The sequence below is a fragment of the Oryzias latipes genome, chromosome 16 (assembly GCF_002234675.1).
Source record: "Oryzias latipes chromosome 16, ASM223467v1".
NCBI lineage: Eukaryota > Metazoa > Chordata > Actinopteri > Beloniformes > Adrianichthyidae > Oryzias > Oryzias latipes.
Window position 1 is genome coordinate 8,701,844 of NC_019874.2, and position 18,540 is coordinate 8,720,383.

The 18,540-nt window shown below is 43.2% G+C and overlaps 1 protein-coding gene across 3 annotated transcripts in view; it reads left to right on the plus strand.

Moving 5' to 3' along the window:
• The window catches only part of cdk14 (cyclin dependent kinase 14), a 165,454-nt gene that overhangs the window by 118,187 nt on the left and 28,727 nt on the right, over positions 1-18,540 (plus strand). For all 3 annotated transcript variants that reach the window (XM_004077647.4, XM_011484941.3, XM_011484940.3), the window contains 2 exons: positions 6,831-6,970; positions 10,249-10,386. In XM_004077647.4, coding sequence (XP_004077695.1) covers positions 6,831-6,970; positions 10,249-10,364 — 256 coding nt within the window. In that variant the 3' untranslated portion in view covers positions 10,365-10,386. The remainder of the gene's footprint in view (positions 1-6,830; positions 6,971-10,248; positions 10,387-18,540) is intronic.

The window sequence follows — 18,540 nt, forward strand, 5'->3', positions numbered from 1 at the left end:
AGTGTTGAATTGTGTACTTTATGAGATTAACCTGTGTCTGTCATAAGACTTTGTCAAGCGTCTCTGTCCTCGGGGGGACTGAGAGCAAATGCATTGTGGCACTCTTTCTGCAAATTATTCATTTAAAGCAGCAAAAATCCCAATCTGTCTGATCTGCTGGAATGCAGAGACGGCCAAAGAAGCATCTGTATGCACAGCTGCAGAGACCACCGCAGAGACAACTGCAAAGACCTCTGCAGAGGTAACTGCAGAGATGACTGCAGAAGCAGCTGGATAGACGACTGGAGAGACATCCACAGAGTCAATGGCAAAGATGACTGCGGTAAAGACTTTCTGGAGAAACAACAGCAAAGACAGCTGCTGAATTGATTGCAGAGAAGGCTGTACCTTCAGATGTTCAGACTGAGTAGAGATTTTGCTGTGTCGAGAGTCTACTTTGTCTTTATTCTCAGTTCTATCAATATGAAAGAAAAATGACCATAAATCTGCAGTCTTGACAGGAGAAAGTTAGTTTGCCCTCTCTGGGTGTGTGGAGTGCTCCTGCCCCAGGTGAAGGAGTTTAAGGAACGTGGGGATTTGTTCGTGAGTGAAAGATCATCGGAGCGGGAGATCTGACAGATGGATGGGTGTGGTGTCCGCCGTTATGCGGTCGCTAAAGAGAGAGCTGAGCCAGAAAGCAAAGCTCTTAATTTACTGGTGGATATTATTTCCGAAACTCACCTATGGTCATGAGGTCTAAGTCATGACTGAAAGAATGAGGTCCCAGTACAAGAGACTGAAATGAAGTGTCTGGGTGCTCCCTTAGATATAGGAGCTCGAGGTAGAGCTGCTGCTCCTCCACATAGAGAGGAGTCAGTTGAGATTGCTCGGGCTACCAGTTCAGATGCCTCCTGGACGCCTCCCTTCCCTGGGGAGGTGTTCCGGGCATTTCCCACTGGGCGGAGGTCCCGACCAAGACCCAGAACACACTGGAGAGACTACGTCTCTCGGCTGGCATGGGAACGCCTCAGGGTCTCCCCAGAGGAGCTGGAGAAAGTAGCTGGAGAGAGGGAAGTGTGGGCATCTCTGCTTAGACTGCTGCCCCCGCGACCCAGATGAGCGGGAGAATATGGATGGAAATATTCATGCAGTAATTCCGTCCACTAAAGATCATCCCTAGGTGAATAAAGAACATGGAGGATTTACCAGCAGTTTAAAAAAGTAAAACCTAAAGAAAGGAAACATGAAATTTGTTCAACACCAACAATGTCCTTCTTCAGACAGTCTGAACTGATTTGACCATAACAGGCCACATACTGCATTGGCTACATAAAAAAAAAACTGTCATGTGTGAAGTGACCTGCGGGTTGCACTGTGCAGCTACCAGCAAGTGGAGGAGATGTGAAACATATTCAGCTAATAGTTTTTAGTGTGGCTAAACAGGGTAGCCATACCGATATAGTGATGACAGCAATTTAGATAAATCAACAAAATTCATTTTTTATTTGTCAGAAATGATGTTTTTTAACCCTTGAGCTATCTTAGATGACCCCACCCTTACATTGAAGTGTTCTCCCTACCATGACAAAGGTGGATAAAGGTGGAAAGATTTCATGTAATCCATGGACACCAGTGAAGATCACAAATCATTGAAGAAAAAAGGTTCAGACGCTGTCTGGTGGGTCTAGATGACCCAACTCCCACTGTTAAAATGCGTAGGATAGCACAAGGGTTAATATGAGTAACTTCATCCTCTTTGAAGTTTATTTCTCTCACTGTTATTTTTTTTTATGTATGATTTATTAAAATAAGAAAAACAAATAAAACAATTCAAAACCACAATTCAAAGAAAGAAAAAGAAAAAAACGTACACAAACAAATGAATAAAATCATACAAACAGTATACCGTGCTACCAATCTATGAACAGCAGAGGCACTGAACACAACATACCTGTTAATGTATTTGAAAGTTCACTGGGTCGGTTCTAATGTCAAGGACATGACATGCTCTAAAAAAGATGACCAAATTTCAGAGAATTTAGATCCAGTACCATTAAGAGAATGTCTGATTTTTTCCAGCTTAATAAAAGAAAGTGAGTCTTTTATCCACTTTGTGTGAGTGGGTGGGCGCAGATCTTTCCAGTGTCTCAGGATAGTCCACTGTTAGTTTTATATCACGGGGGGGAGTCTTTTTGTCTCCTGGACTGTTCTCTCTTTTATGTGTTTTTGGTGATTCAACCAGTCGGTCCAACATTTTGCTGACTTTTCTCTTGTCATTGCTGTTCATCAGACAGATGTAACAGGTGTGCGGCACAAAGATAAAAACAACTGCAACCAAAACTTGAAGACAGATAAATCTTTAAAAAACATGTACCGGTATTTTTAATTTTGAAAACTCTGATTTACAGAGTGTCATTGAAGAGAAAACCTAGATAAAAGTTTCCTCAGTTCATATCCAAATGACCCAAAGAAGACATTTACAGAACAAAGAGGAAAGCAAAAGCTGCAGTCATGCATCAGCACGTATCTGGATGAGATCTGAAGCAGACAGCTGAGTCGGCCTGGAGGGGTTTTGATCCATTCAGAGTGAAGACGTCTACCAGGCGCTGCCTTGAAGTGTCTCAGCCTCATTCGTGTGTACCTCCAGACTCATGTGAGGAAGAGTACTGAAGTTTCAGTTAGGCTGCAAAACTTTTTTCACATCTGGATTACTGAAAATGCAAATCCATCCTGATTCATGTGCTGACTAAGCAATGAACAGGTGACAGAAGAGACAGAGAAGTGATCCCACTTACGGTATCTTTATAGAAGCAGTTGGAGAAGCATCTTGCAGTGTTGAATGTGAATGGAGAGCAGAGTCGGGGAGGTGACCTTCCCTCTTTGGCGTGTGATGTTTCTTTAATTCAGGAGGAAATGAAAACCTAAAGAATCAGAGGAGATTTTTGATGAGTGTCATTTTCTTTCTGCTCATATGTGTACTTGGCAAAGCACGATGGATGAGACATGAACATGTAGACTTCAGGCGAATCCAAATTCTTCCCCTACCCATCCGGCTTCTTCCCATCCCTCCAATTGTAGGGGCATTTGGAGGTATAGGGGTGTCTGAAATCGCTTTTTGAATAGGAACCCCCTCACAGCAGAGGGCTCTGGATCCCTCCACCACAAGGGTAATCTGTGTCGCTCTGTGCCACAGAGGAGAAATGCATTTCTTCACGTGGCTGTGCTCTGAAGTACAGAAGTTTACTTGTAAATGTAAGTAATGACTTTTTGTTTTAGCATGATTTTTAAAGTTATAAAACTGAAGTTGTTATGTATTTTCTGAGCGCTGGCAGCTCAGCATTAACGTGATGATCGGCTACTATTGATGATGTCATCAACAGGGAGAGACATCTAAATTAGACCACACTGGTTGTGTCCGAATTCCCACACTAACCCCTAACTACTAAAAATCGATATAGTGCGGCACTGTGTGGTGTGGTGAATTTTAAAAACAATCTAGACACCATGGTCACTACTTTTTTTTTTTTTAAACAGCGGATATGACATGATCAATTTCAAGTTAAAATCTAATTAAAATGAGCGTATTGTGACGGTTATTTATGAGTCCCCTGTCTTTTAAAGATAAAAATGTTGATGGTTTATCAAAAAAATACATTTAAATACATATTTTTTGGTAAAAAATGTTCTGACGCTATGCATTGTGGTCTAGATTTGCCAATCTAGTGAGCATCGATGCATGGTTTTTTGCATAGACTTCTGGAAAATTTCCAGGGCATTCGATTTTGGAATTGTAGATTTGGACAGCACTACAAAATGGCGAACGCACTATAGAGTGCACTCTATAGTGCACTCTATAGTGCACTCTATAGGGGTTAGGGTGGGAATTGGGACATACCTACTATTTTTCCACAACTCTCTGTTTGGAGAGCTAAATGTTGGGGTAGGGAGAAGCTGAAGGGGTAGGGGAAAAATTTGGATTCTGCCTTTCTCTCCAATTATTCTTGGGTCCCGCCTCTAATTCTACTCCCCATCGCACTCTACATCTACTTTCTATTACTGCTTCCCCCCTCCATCTGTAAAAATGGACACTGAGCAGTTATTTAACAAGGCTTGACTTTCGATTTCCGTCTGTATTAGAAAAAATCCTTCAAGAAATGTTAACAAGAATCTGTTTGCCAAAAAAAAAAAAAACATATTACTGGACTGAAACAAAGTAAATCAGGTGGTAACATTTGGCATTCCAGAGCATGTATTCCCAGCACAGGCTTTTCTTTATCTCCAATCAAACTTGATTTTATGATGGTTGATTGAAGAATTACAGTTGAAGAAGCCCACAAACTGCTGTTGACAGACATCCAGCCCAACTACACAGGCAGAAGTAACGTGTTGGCCTCTAATTTCCTATAGGATGGGCTGAACTTCACAAGTAATCTCTAAGCTTTAGTCTCTAAAAGACTCATTTCTCAGACCTGTTTTTATGATTTAATCATTTTGATTAAGGCCTAAAGGTAAACATAGAAAGACAATACTGAACAAAATATTGTCATTTGGACAGCAATAAACTTTATGACTGTCTTGTGTTTGTTACAACTGCACCAAGGGAGCGTCCGGAATTTACTTTTAATATGTAGGAAACCTTACAAGATACAATTTTAAAAGTATACAGTTAATTTTCTAGAAAAACTGGCACAAAATACATCAAACTTTCCTTCTTTTTTAGTCATACAAGTATATATAAGGTGTTCGTCTTCATCACCACATTTATGTTGAAAATTGCTTTTGTGATAGGAAAATAAGGCTTACTATTGTAAAACACCAACAGCTGATAAAATTATCCTGAAAATGACAACAAATCTCTGCAGCCACATATGAAAAAAGGTTTTCTTTACATTTGCATTGTTTCTATATTTTTCCGACACTTTAAGTCATTTATGTTAACAAGAATCTCTTCAATGCACATTCTCATAACTTCAGCTTCCATTATCTCACTCTGCTTTTATTCTGTTCCTTTCATGCAGCAGACATGGTTCTACCATAGTGTAATAAATTATAGTGTAAAGTGGAAGACATACGTTCAAAGTCAATTCAGTATTCACGTGTTTCCTGATCACTGCTTCTGTGGTCATCTTAGATCATCCACAAAATCCTCCCACTGTTTGTTTTTCCTCTGTGTCTCCTGGTCACAGATAAAAGTACAAACACAGATCATTGAGTACAGAGACTTTTTCCCACCTTTTCCCAACAGTAGCTAGGTTAGGCTCTGGCAGCCCTGTGACACCGAATGGGGTACAGCGGGTGAAGAAAATGGTTGGTTGGACTTTTTTCCAGACTCGGCCTGCCTGTCATACAACAGTCTGGTACAAAATCTTCCACTTCATTACTCTGTTGGTCAGTCCCAAGCTCCACCCTTCAGGAGGGGTTGTGCTCCCGAAGGGGTCTGTTAGTTTGGTAAATAGTTTTTTTAATGGTAGCAAAGTGGTTGTCATAGACTGCAACACGTCAAAGGCTGATGAATCTCCCGACACAGAGGCTCACTGGACGTTTTTTCTTAACCTCATTGTTTTTTTGCCAATCCTTGTTTTGCCTCTACACATTCCTTTTGTGGCTCAAAAATGTATTATAATAAAATCTAAGGAATTTTAAAGATGCTATAATTCAGAATGAGTTGTTTTTTTTTTTTTTTTGTGAACTTTAATGAGTATTTTTCATGGAAACAAAACTTTTCAGTCACCTTTGGCCTTAGCATTTTCATATAACATAGACGCCCCTTCCACTCTATTGAATATCCCATATAATATGATGCCTAAGCATAGTATTATTTTCCCTACCGTAAGCACAACAGTTGCATGTCAGGGCCTGTTGTCAACGTACTTTTCTTCTTGTCTTGCGCCACACCTAAAGTGTTAACTGATACGATAAAAGCTCTTTACAGGATGTTTTCTGACTATAAACACAAAGATTCGGCAGCAGAGCAGTTCCTGTTGTTTATGTGCTCCAACTAAGAATCTGATGCAGCACCACCTGCAGCTATGAAAAGACACAGGCAGCTGGTCTCCTCTCAGCTTTTGATAATCCTTGCTGTTGTCATCGCGGTGGAGCGGTGAAAAAGCTCTCACCACACTCCTCTGACAACGGAGCATTTCAGTCTACTGTCAATTTGTCATTGCCTGGATCCGCCGATGCTATCAAGTGGATATTATCAGAACCTTTTTGGCAGGAACAGCAGAAAGGAATGCACTCTGGAGTTTACAGCAACAGCATTCAAAAGCTGCCAAATGTTTAACTGTATCCTCCACTGGAGATGGGTTTGAATAATCCTCACATGCATGTAAGGCCTGTTCAGACAAGGCAGACATTGCCTGTGACCGGAGTGTTTCCTGTATGAAATGGTGACGGTGCGCCTTCCGTGTTTAGTGTGTCTGCTGTGATTGGAGTGTTTAGCATGTTTATGGTCTCTGGTTTGATGTTTGGTGTGTCCAGGGTGATCGATGGGTTCAGTGTTTCTGGTAGAATCGGTGGGCTCAGTATCTGTCGATTGTTGGGTATGTTTGATGTCTTGGATATGTGTAGTATGAACAGTGTGTGTGTTACTTGTGTGACGGTGTGTTCAGTTGTGTTCATTGTGATCGGGTGCTTGGTGCCACTGTAACACGACACCTTTGTGCAGGTTTGATGAGGATTTACTTTGCAGTGTCTGCCTTCTGTAATTCCTTTTACTGATCAGTGTGTTTATCTTTGATAGTCATACATATAATCGTGACATTATTTGAATATTGTTTGTCTTACATCTTTTGTTCTCTGACAATGCAGTATATCTCTGTAGTTATTTCATTGTTTTGTGTGTCCATCAGGTTGGGCTTTGTAGACCATGCTGAAGAGTTGGCTTCCAGGTTTCTCCAGTGCTTCCCAAAGAACCGACTGTCAGCCCAGGCGGCGTTGAGTCATGAATACTTCAGCAACCTTCCCCCCCGGCTCTGGGAGCTGCAGGACAGTACGTAACTTAATATCACCCGAATGGCAGGTCAAATGTCAATGAAGATGTGAACTTACAGAATGTCCACAGATTTGCAGAAAAACACCTGAGCAAACATCACTGGCAAAGCTCTAGGCCTTTTTAGGGCAAACTGATTATATATAATGTTTAATTTAATTATATAATTAATGTCATTGCTGCAGTCCAGAGAGACAGCAGAGTTGTGGTTGTAAAAGATGCTCCCAATTCTTAGCCAGAGAAAAAAAAATTCTTGCACCAAAACCCAAAGAGCCCAGGACAAGCGGGACTTTTGGAATGGAATATCCCAAAACCTGCCTTCATTCTTTTCTTCCATGAGCACCATGACAGGCTCAACAGCTGTCTGTCTATGAGGCCTCAGCCATAACTGCCCTTACAGGTGGATACGGGCAGCAGGTCGTGGCATACACTTTTACAACATGCATAGGGAAGAAAGAGTGAAGTAGGTGAGATGCAGGCGTGTCATACAGATTTTTTTTTAACCCCCCCAAATCTCTCGGACTGCACCGTAAGCCTATTAGTGATGTTCCTTTGATAAGTGGGTGCTCCTTGTGTGCAGCCTGACAATCAGAGCATAGTTTGTGGGGGTAAACAATGTGTATCTTACTGCCACTTACCCATCACCACCACACCTGTGTGTGCCACATTTGCTCGTGGTCAGTAAGGAGCCAGTGAGCGCACCTCACAAGTGACTAGAGTGAAGCGTAAAGGGCGCCGTGCGACAGCATCACCTGTGCATCATAAGTTTGTGTAACATCTATTAACCTTACCAACACTTCACGATACACTTAACACATGCACGACAATGGCACTTTCCATTTTAATTGCGTCCCTAAAAGTTGTCGTGCGACCCTTAAAGGAAATTCAAGACACACCTGTACACCCATAAGATGCAGCGCCTCCTGTCTACGACCCTCAGACAACCCAAAAACCTGAGGCACCCATACAGGTCAACCCCTGAACAGGTGCGTGTTTTTAAGCTTAAGAAGAATAAACTGTGTTTTTCATCCAGAATTTTAAAAAAGCTGGATAGATGGTACTGGGACAGTGAAGTCAGCCGGACATTGACAGGCTTTTGCAACAGGCTCAATGTGAGTTTTATCCCTTTTTCACAGAGAGTGAGAGTTTACTGAGGTGACCTTTGATTAAACTCTGGCTTAAATAAGCCCAGAAACATACGCCGTTAAATTTTTAAAACCTTTCAGTGTTTCTTCATTTTCAAAGAGTATTTACATCCTCACAGTAAAAGCTCTGCTGTCAAAACACATTTCAATTATTTCTCCAGAATTCGGTTATGGCATAAAAGTAGGCTCAGGGATGACTACCTATCCATATTGTTAGACAGGCTACATCACCAATCCCTTAAGCTGTTAGTCATTAGTGGTGTGAAAAGCCTGCTCAGGGGCCCTGAGTGGGCTTGGTCTGACATGGTGGTGTATTTTTAATGGGAGGATGCCATTTTTATTTCCCCCAATCAGGATTTTAAGCATTATTAATCCTGTTATCAGCCCCCAGCAGGTTGTCATGTCTGAAAGGAATCAGGAAGCAGCGGTCACTGAAAGACAGAAGAGAGAGGACTGCTTTTGATCTTTTCATCCTCTCTCACTCTGCATTTCCCTCTCCCTGCTCTCGCTGCACACGAATCGCACAAACAGAGCAGCAGAGAGAAGAAGGAAGCAGAATTCAAATTGTTTGAGAAATGACGGCAAAAGGGAAAGGCCCTTCTTTATCCCTACAGGATAGCACGCATGTTCTAGCCACACGGTCCAACACTGAACATTTTGCTGAGAATAAACACAATTTCCTCATGTGCAGTGAGTCTGGGTTGTTTTGGTGAGAACAAAACAAGAAAGATGAGTTACTGGTCACATTTAAGTCCTTTTCCCCATTAGGTTGTAAGAGGAGCTCATTAGAAGAGATAAGAACAACAACGTGAACCTCCCTGTAGATGTTCTGACTGTCCTGCACCAGTGTGTGCTTAAGGTTTAGTCGGGGAACCCCACACACACACACACACACACACCACCATCACCACCACAACGCTAGAAAATGCACAAAGACAGAGTATTTGAGGCCAAACACTCCTGGAGTAACTGCTTTTCTCTCAATTGGATAATGACTTTGTCAATCAGATGTTGGTGTTTGTGAGTCTCCAAAACAAAAAAAACTGACAACAAAACCCTGCTGCTGCTGAAATGGATGAGAACATGTAACAGAAGTGTAGCTTCTTTTTACTGTTCTCTATATGAGCTTGTGACCCGCCCACACAAGTAGGATCTTTGTCAAATGGCATTTCTCCTCTGGTTCTGATTCACAACAATTTAAATAGAGAAATACTGAGAAATGCAATTTTTCTATACATTTGTCCGCCATCATGAGAAGAATGCTACAAGAATGTGTCAAAAACACCTTTTTCATGAGGTCTGGTGTTAAACAAGAAGCTCTGGTCCCCCAGTCCCTCCCTCCCAAAGGTTTTCTTTTGGGGTGAGGTCAGGACTCTGTGAAGGCCAGTGAACTGCTTCCACATCAGATACTGCAGCTGCTCTGTGCTTCTTCACACCACATTCCTTTCCCCCATTTGTCAACAAAGCGAGTAAGTTCAGGCCTTTGTGCAAACATGCCAGAAGTCCTGTTATTGGCGTTGATGAGAGCTCTGCCTGCTCTGTGTGTTCATGACGGAAGGTCAACAGCATCAAGCCAAAAACCTCTAACCCACGACACTGGATCAGCAAACCGATGCACAAACACTACCGGATCAAGTGTCTGCAGAAATCAGAGCTGCATCCTCACAGCTGGCTGGACAGTAACGGCATGGAAAGTTCAGGATGAGTTAGTTACAGTTGTAGAAACAAATATTATAAGGAAGACAGACTTCCAGTATTATTAACTATCTGATGTTTAAATGGACAGAGACATTTTTAAATAGAAGACATGCTTTTAAACATGAATAGATGCACATGCAGGAAATGTACTAGGATTCATTATTGATGATACTTGATTGTGATGTCAACACAAAGAAAATCAAAGAAATCTTCTCAGTTGAAATTTTTCCTGTTCACGTGTGAGTTTCTTTAACCTATAATGGTCCAGTGAAACGCCAGCAAGCTGTGTTGCATATAGATGGTTGAAAGGCTTTCAAGGATGCCAATTTTTCTGACTGCAGCTACTAAAGTGCAAATAAACATCATTTTTTAGCACAGCTCACATAGGAATGTTCTGCTTCCTGTCTGACTCCTTGCTTCCTGTTCCTCCTACAGTGTCTTCTGTCTTCACTGTACCAAATGTCAAACTGCAGACGGAGAGCGGGGACAGCATACAGGTGTGCTCTCGCAAAAACAGCCACGGAAAGGCATCCTCCAGCAGCAAGCACTGACCTGCCACCCACTACCTGACAGGTACCGATGCACGCACAAGCCTGAGGTCACGCTTAGTGAATATGAATAGGACTAATGGATAAGAGAAAGAAAGAAGCAACTGTTTTCATTGTCTCTTGTGTTCCTCTGAGGCGGCTGGTCAAAGCTGGTCAGGTTTCCAGTCCTTCAGGTCTCTGGCTGCATCTCTTGGGAATTTCCTCTTTCATTGCACCTCTTTGGGCCTCTGTCAGTTGTCTTACTTCCCTTTAAGCTGCCTTGATTTTAGCCTCCAACTGTTGCTTCCATGGTGGGTAATGTTTTTTTTCCCATGGTTGCTCTGACAGCCAAGTATCTCAAGGATCACTGCTGCTGAAGTGTAAACCAGTTCACTGGTTTCTGTGATTGTTGTGGTAGGGATTTCCCTCAATGCTTCATTCTCAGTTTTCAGGAAACTTTCAGGTACATCACTTGACTGTTGTAGTTGGTGTCGGGGTTGACTGGTGTTCATTGTAGCCGTTATTTCATTTTTCAGGTCCATTGCTGCTTCGTTCAGCATGGTGTTATTGAGGCTGTTATTGTTCTCAAGTTGTGGTTAGGAGGTTGGTATGACCTCCTGTCCAGCCTGGTGTTCTGGCTCTCCTTGTACCTCTTCAGTCTGAAGCTGTGACAGCAGTTGCCCTTTGTGGACGTTGGAACATTGAGCTACTAGTTGCTTTGCAGAAAGCAAAAGCGTTACGCTGGCTTCCATCTCTCCTGGATTGAAGGCGTCTGCATCAGGTGTAGGTATAAAAAAAATTTGACCACAGAAAATTAAAAAAAATCTTGTTATTTCTCTGTAAAATGTCAGTTTTCCTCCTATATGAAGTCTAAGAAGGTCAATTGAGTAGAAGCTACACAAAAATAATTGCTAAAATATAGAGTGTGTGAGGATATAAGCCTTGTGCTATCTTAGATGACCCCACCATTACTTTGACCTGTTCTCCCTACCATGACAAAGGTGGATAAAGGTGGAAAGATTTCATGTTATCCATGGACACCAGTGAAGATCACAAATCATTGAAGAAAAAAGGTTCAGAGCACTGTCTAGTGGGTCTAGATGACCCAACTCCCAATGGTAAAGTGCCTAGGATAGCACAAGGGATAATACAGGAGGGTCCAACAAGCTCCTGTTGTAAGAAACCCAGCATATTTGGTGGTATACTGATAAATCTGAACTCTGGCTTTGCAGTATGAGGGAAACACAGCAGTGGATGAACAAACCTCTGCAGTTTTGACTGCTAGATCTACTGCTGACATGCACGCACTGCTCCAATTCTTTCATCTGTGCCACCTTAGCCTGTAGAATACATTGTTTGCATATGTTTAGGCCTAATAAGGAAGACTTCCCTTTAATTTAAATGAAATGTGGCAGCGTATGCCTGATAAATCTCCTTCTTTCTCCACATGGTGGGCATGAGAGAGTATTATTTTCTTCCGATCTAACTCGTTGCTCGAGACAGGTTCTGAAAACTGCATGAAATCGAAGAGAGGGGAAAACTGAGACCCAGATAATGACAGCCTGCACATGGGATCATTATCAGGGGAGTCAGACAGCTCAGTGCACGTCACGTATCGGCGTCCTGCTGGCCTCCACTCAGACGTGCGCGCTGCGGCACTGAAGTAGAGGATGCAAAAATGGAGGGATGGATTTTGAAAGGGAGAGGGGCCCACCCTTTCCTTCAGAGGTGGGGCTCCCGTTTGCAGCTCGAATGAAGCGTCTGGTTTTTGCATGTAATAAGAGGTGCAGAGGGCAGGCGTGGGGATAAAGCTGCTTTTATGACGGAGCTGCCGCTGTAGCAGGACAGTCAGCCGGATTAGAGATGTAATCACTGGCAGGTGCATCAACTCCTCTTTATGTCCTGCATTCTTCAGCACTTCATCTTTATGCTTCTTCTTCAAAACATGCATTTGAAGCACAAAGACGGCTGTGTTTACGGCTCCTCTGAATCAAGTGTGCGTTCACTGATCTGCAGGCGTTCCTCTGAGTCGGTGTTTGTGGAAGTTTTCCTGCTGAGAGCGCGCTGTCCTCTCAGCTGTTGCATTTACATTGAAATCAGCCTCTTTGTCCAAGCTGGTCCTGAGGCTGGGAGCCACATAATCCCCCTGCACACACACACACACACACGCACGCAAACACACACGCACACACGCACGCACGCACGCTTATACTTCCAGCAAGTTCTTCTACTGAGTGGTTTGGTAGAAAATGCCAACATACACCTTTGCTCCTCCTTCCCCTCCTCTTTATTCATTATTTAATTTGTTGCAGTATGATTCAGGTTGGTTGGTTAGAGAACACACACTCCTCATTTATTGTAGTTCTGCAAGTGGAAACGATCTCTCATGCTGCTCTTGTGTAGGTGAAGAGATCCTGACTGAACACATGCACTCGGGTTATGGTTTGGCCTGCTGGGGTGGGGTACGGGGACTCACCATTGGGTTTGGATGTCATTCTCCTGTTCTTATTTAGAGTTACCAGGTCAGACCTGCTCCATCTTTCTTTTCTTTCAACATTATCTTAGACCTTAGGTATCTGCCAGATTCCCCTAAGTGCAGGACAGTGAGGAGAATAGTTGCTTATCACCTTGTTTTACCGTCTTAAGTGCTACCAACACTTACAATTTCGGTGTAGCTTAAATTTATCTGAAGCTTGTTCGCTGCTGGATTGCCTTTGACAATAGTAAAAGGCTGCTTACAAAGTCTTTGAAGTTTATTATTAATATTAATATTTAAAAAATAAAATGATCAGGATTAATATTTGTTGCTGTTTTGAAGTCCCACTCCGATCATCTTCTGATCTATTTTCAAAGTGTTCCCAGCTATCTTTTAATTCTAATGATGCAGTTTTTTTTTCTAAAATCCGAAAACCTCTGTCGTTTTCTAGTACATCATTTTTGCAGAGGGGCAGGACTTTGTCAGAAATTCACAGCCCTTCGCCCCTATCCAGCTGTCCAGTTTAGATCCAGATTCCAGCTCAGACGAGGAAAACAAAGATGGACATTAATCTATTTGTCTGGAAGCGGATGCATCAGAATGGAGCAGAGCAGGGAGACTTTGGCCCACCCAGTTCAGTTGCTGCGTCTCAACTGAAAGCTTTTTCAAACAACATTTTTTCATCTGCTAATGATTCATCCCGGTTTGAATAAAGTAATTCTCATGAAGGCAGTTTTAATCTTAAATTATTTTACCTATGTCCTCCATCCAGAGAAAAATGCTATTGAAAAATATCTAAAACACCAAACACACCATTTTCATGACAGTGGGCTTTAACAGCCACAAGAGAAGTAGCTGGACATATGACCATTGTTCCAGTTCACCATCTTTGTTGCAAGTATTGGTGTTGAGCCCTAAAAATAGGAGAGACCTTGCTGTCCAAAATAGATAGAATTTTGATATGCTCACTAAGGCCATTCTAGTGGATGATTGGATTTTTACACATGTAAACATTTTAGAATTAACACAAGGATGCTGGAGCTTATCCCAACTAGGGCAAAGTCAGGCTACACCCCAATCTGAGTGCCATTTTAATGCTTTTAAGTCCAAATAAATTGACCCAGTGCATCGATAATGGGTGTCAAATGCCCTCGTTTTGTTTGCATTGACCTTTGACTCACAGAGAAAGTAGAGCTGCTCCGGGGTAGAGCCCTCATAAAATTCCTCATATTTTATGTAAAACGTATTTGAAAAAAACATGCATGAAATATTTACAGAAATAGTCATGTAGTGTCCCTTTAAAGAAGTAAAAACAAAAGAAAAGGGATTGCCTTAATGGAATCCCTATCAAGTCATGCATTTAAAAGCAAAATAAATCTTTGTAAGCCTCAGTTCTTTCTGTTCAAGATATCTGCTGTTAGTCAGTGAAACTAGCTACACAGAATGGAGTAACCACGTCTGCATACTGTTGCTATGGTAACCCACGGCAGGAGTATGCCTTCTGAAGACATTGTGTTTTAGAAGTGAATCTTTGAACCAAGGATTTCTAATCACTAATGAGTGTTTCCATCCACCACGGCATCCCCGCCTGCATTACACTGAACCTAATGAGCTCTGCTAATCCAGTCCACACATAGCATCATCATGCCATTCAATCTGTTAGCGTGGAAGTCTGGCCTCGAAGGGTTACCGGTGAAATCAGAGGCAGACGAGGTGAGGGGAGAATTGACATTAGGGGAGCAGCGCGAGGGAAGGAAAACAGAGGAGATTTAAGCCGAGGCTTGCAGGATTTCTTTTTTTGTTGAGGCAACGTTGTTTTATTTATAGGAGGTGGTGGAGGCAGGCTGCATCAGACAGAGTGGAGCAAAGACGGCGAGGAGCCCCCTGTCTTTTGTGGGTCTATTCCCAGTGGGCAGGCTTTGTGCTTGGCTGGATGGCTGCCTTTGTGGAAAGCCAGGCTGTTATAGAGCTGAGAGTGAAGGCTGGGACGGACCGCTCCTCTCTGGGACACAAAAACCACAGCACCACAATGTCTGTCACCGCAGCAGCCAAAGAGAGGGGGGGAAGTGTCAGAGGACGGGAGTTTTGACTTTAGCTGAGTTGGAAAAAGAGTGTTTTGTTGTGCTGGAAAAGGGAAAAGCAGAATGAGATAGGAGTGAGCCAAAAATGTGGGCGGAGTCGAGCAGAGAGGCCAAAGAGATGAAAAGAAAGGCAGGTTTTTCCTCCAGTATTCCACTGTGCCCATCTATGTTTATTCATGACCCTGCATTATTCACAAGATTAGCTGATGCAACTCCGTTCCAGAGGTAGGCAACGGTTCCCTTTGCAGTGACCACCCAGTCCGAGTCCCTTCAACCAATCAGCTCAGGCCACAGCTGAATGGCATGACTCTAAGCAAGGCATGAAATTCAAGAGGGAAGGAGAGCGACATGAAAGAGGGTCGGCTCAACCGCGCAGCGTTTCAAACAGAATGCGAATGCAGGAAGCTTGCTGAAAGCTGATTGGATCATCACTCACACCGCTGTGGTCCCTGAGCCTTCACACGACTACTGCAAGGGGCTCCTGAGCCCGTGTGGATCCTAAAACCCATGTGCTGTTAGCTTGTTACTGAAGACCCCTAATTAGAACCTAGTTCTGGGCTAAAACTAAAGTTCACAGCTCATTAAAAGCTGCAGAGATGAGAACAGTGAAGACAGTTAAAAATATATTAACAAAAGGACAATGTAAACAATATATGTATAGCAATAAATGCCAAACAGACAAGCGGATCCTTTCCAGAGGAGGGGGGTTCAGCAGATCCTTTCCAGAGGAGGGGGGTTCAGAGGATCCTTTGTGGAGGAGGGACGAAGAGAGTGGAGCTTATGTTTGATTCAAAAGTCATTACAGTATAATAACACCAAACCTGGTGGTTCTGACCCTGGTGGGACTAACCCCGGAGGTTCTGACCTGCTGACCCTGGTGGGGCTGACAAACCTGCATTAAAGTTTTGCAGCTTTGGAGGATTTCTGTCTTAATAAATAAAGGACCCCTGCCCCCGTTCTGCCCCCAACGACCAAAATGGAAATGGGGCATTTCTGCACTTTATGCACTTTTTTGCAATGGCCACAAAGTTTGTGATCATCCATTTATCCTCCATCCTAAACAAGGGTGGTGGGATTTCAGGTTGGTGTGGTTTCAAGGTGGTGCGGTTTCAGGGTCATGGGGTTTCTGCCGGGGTTCACCCTGGACGGTTTACCAGTCCATCACAGCGGATTTAAGTAAATACTGAGTTATGTTTGTTCTACTTCTTCAAGAATAGACACATTTTAATGTTTTTTTATTTTAGTTTTTAGCATTGCAGAAATATATACTGTAAAGTCAAAAAAGCAACTGCCTGAGATCTCTAATTTATTTGAGAAAAATTGAAGATGTAATTAGGTTTAAATCTGAAAAAATGTAGCGTATTTTCCCAAAGTGTGCCTAGTTGCCAGGAAGTGAAATTTTACAGCAGTTAGTTGCTTGGGGATTCACAGGAAGCCCATTTCCCTGTCAGACTGATTTGTTGTCTTTTCTGCGTAGTGGCACGACTATGGCAGCAGTGTGTGCCGTGCTGAAGTCCTGCTCTCTGTCTCTGCTGGTTACCCAGGCCGGATTACAGCGCGTCTGTAGAGCCACCCATCACAGGTCAGCGGCGGGAAAGTCCCGCCCCACGGCATCACTGTGCCCCTTTGAAGATAACAGCTGCAGGCAAAGCGCTGCTGTACTGTCCAGGACGTGGAGGTGGCAGCCATTTATCTAAACCACACACACCCAGACACACACAGGCGCGCTGTAGCCTCAGGTGTCGTCTCCGTCACTATGATTGATCTCTTTTTAGGAGAAGGATGAAATGCGGTAAAACCTCATAGCTGCACAGGCATTTCTCCTAGAAGTAACAGCACCATTTGTCCCCCGGTGAGTTTCTACATTGATGTCTGCTCACTAAAACCATCAATGTCCAAAACCCACAAAGTCAACAGAACAGAAAATTGTATTTCTGGCTTTGCAGCAAGCAGAAATGGATTTGTGCAGCCCACAAACCAGCCTATCAAAGTTTTTCTAGGAAAAGGACAAAGTGATTTGAAACATATCCCTGCTGTGAGCCTAAGGGAGGATGGAAAGTGGGGGGAAGACGGATAACCGGAGGCATAGCCTTGAGAAACGGAGAGCCTTCAGGAAAAGCAGCTGCTTTTACTTTCCTACTGTCTCCTACAAGCGCACTGTTCCCGTTCAGAACAGGGACTTCCATTTCGTACTGTCTTTCTTTGAAACGCTTTGAAGAGGCTTCACATGTCTGAGCTCTTCAGTTTTCCCATTACTTCTCCACCAGATGGAGGTTTACATCTGGGCTGCGAGCCACATTTTGTTATTTTTCAGCCAATTTTGACGTCAAATGAAGACATTTCACTTTTAGAAACCTTTAGAATGACTAAATGGGCTTTAGTTTCGGATAAGCCTCCGGCAGCCCCGCGAGTTAAGAAAATGGATGGAAGTTTTGTGACGAAAATCCTTGCATCGATCAGCCATATTGGATTCATTTTTCTACCCTTTGATGGAGTCACCGAAAATGTCATGTGACCAAAGCTGAGTCCCTTGCTGTGCCTGACGCCTAAGACCACAGATCATCTCTGTACAATGACTTAACATTGAAACTCTACGCCGACTCGCGAATAACGCGAGGTGTGAGGGCAGCATTAGAGCTGGGTTGTATCACTCTTTGAATGATGGGCGGGGTCTTTGAGTGGTTTTTAGGTTTTGCTATGCCAATAGAAATCGTATATTGTCTCTTTACAACAATCCCATGTCATTACTCTTCCACCACCATGCTTCACCATTACAAACAGCTGTTTGTGCTAAAACTCTTTCTTCATACAATGTGTGAATCATTCTTATCTTGGAGTTCAGCTGGGTTTTTACAGATTACCTTGGTGTTAACCAAATGTCTGGCAAAAAAAAAAATCTCTACACATTTACACATTTTAGAGACAGAAATGAATGGAAAAGAAGGGATTTAAAGTTTTCATTTCGTACCTTTACTCCACCATCTTTTCATGTCCTCCTCCTCTCTCTTCCAACATATGGCTTCCTCTAATGAGCATTGCACGTGCCTCCTTTCTTTTTTGCTCTTCCAAAAAAGAGAAAAGCGAGTCCTCTGTGTGTGTTTCAGCCAACATGCTTCTGCAGTAGCAGATCTGGAGCTTCTCATCTCAGTGAATTGGTCTCAAATGAAGCAATTTAATGAAGACAACCTGTCATTTTGCCATTTGAAACTTCACAAGGTGCTCAGTTCACAATGTCATCAAGCAGCGTTCCACTCGTTCTCAGGCGTTTGTTTGTGGACTGCAGACCTGGTTAGATTAGCTGTCTTTCAGCTCACATGCTCTCTGCCAGTCAGCTTTTCCACACAGCTAAAAGGCTGTGAAGACCCGCGGCTGCTGTGTTGCAGAGTGTGCCGAGCAGAAGTCAGCAGGAGACAGTCTCCTCCAAACATGAAACACTTATAGGAAAGTCTTCATGGTAACGGCACACTGCAGACCTGTATGGGTAAGTGGCCTGCAGACACAGGGCCTGGTATGAAAAGGTCCACATTTCAGGGGGAGAGGAATGAAGGGGGGGGGGGGGGGGGGGGTAAGGAGGACGAGGGGTAAGGAGGACGAGGTCAAAGCCTCCACCGTTCACCCCGTTTGAACAAACTGATGGCACATA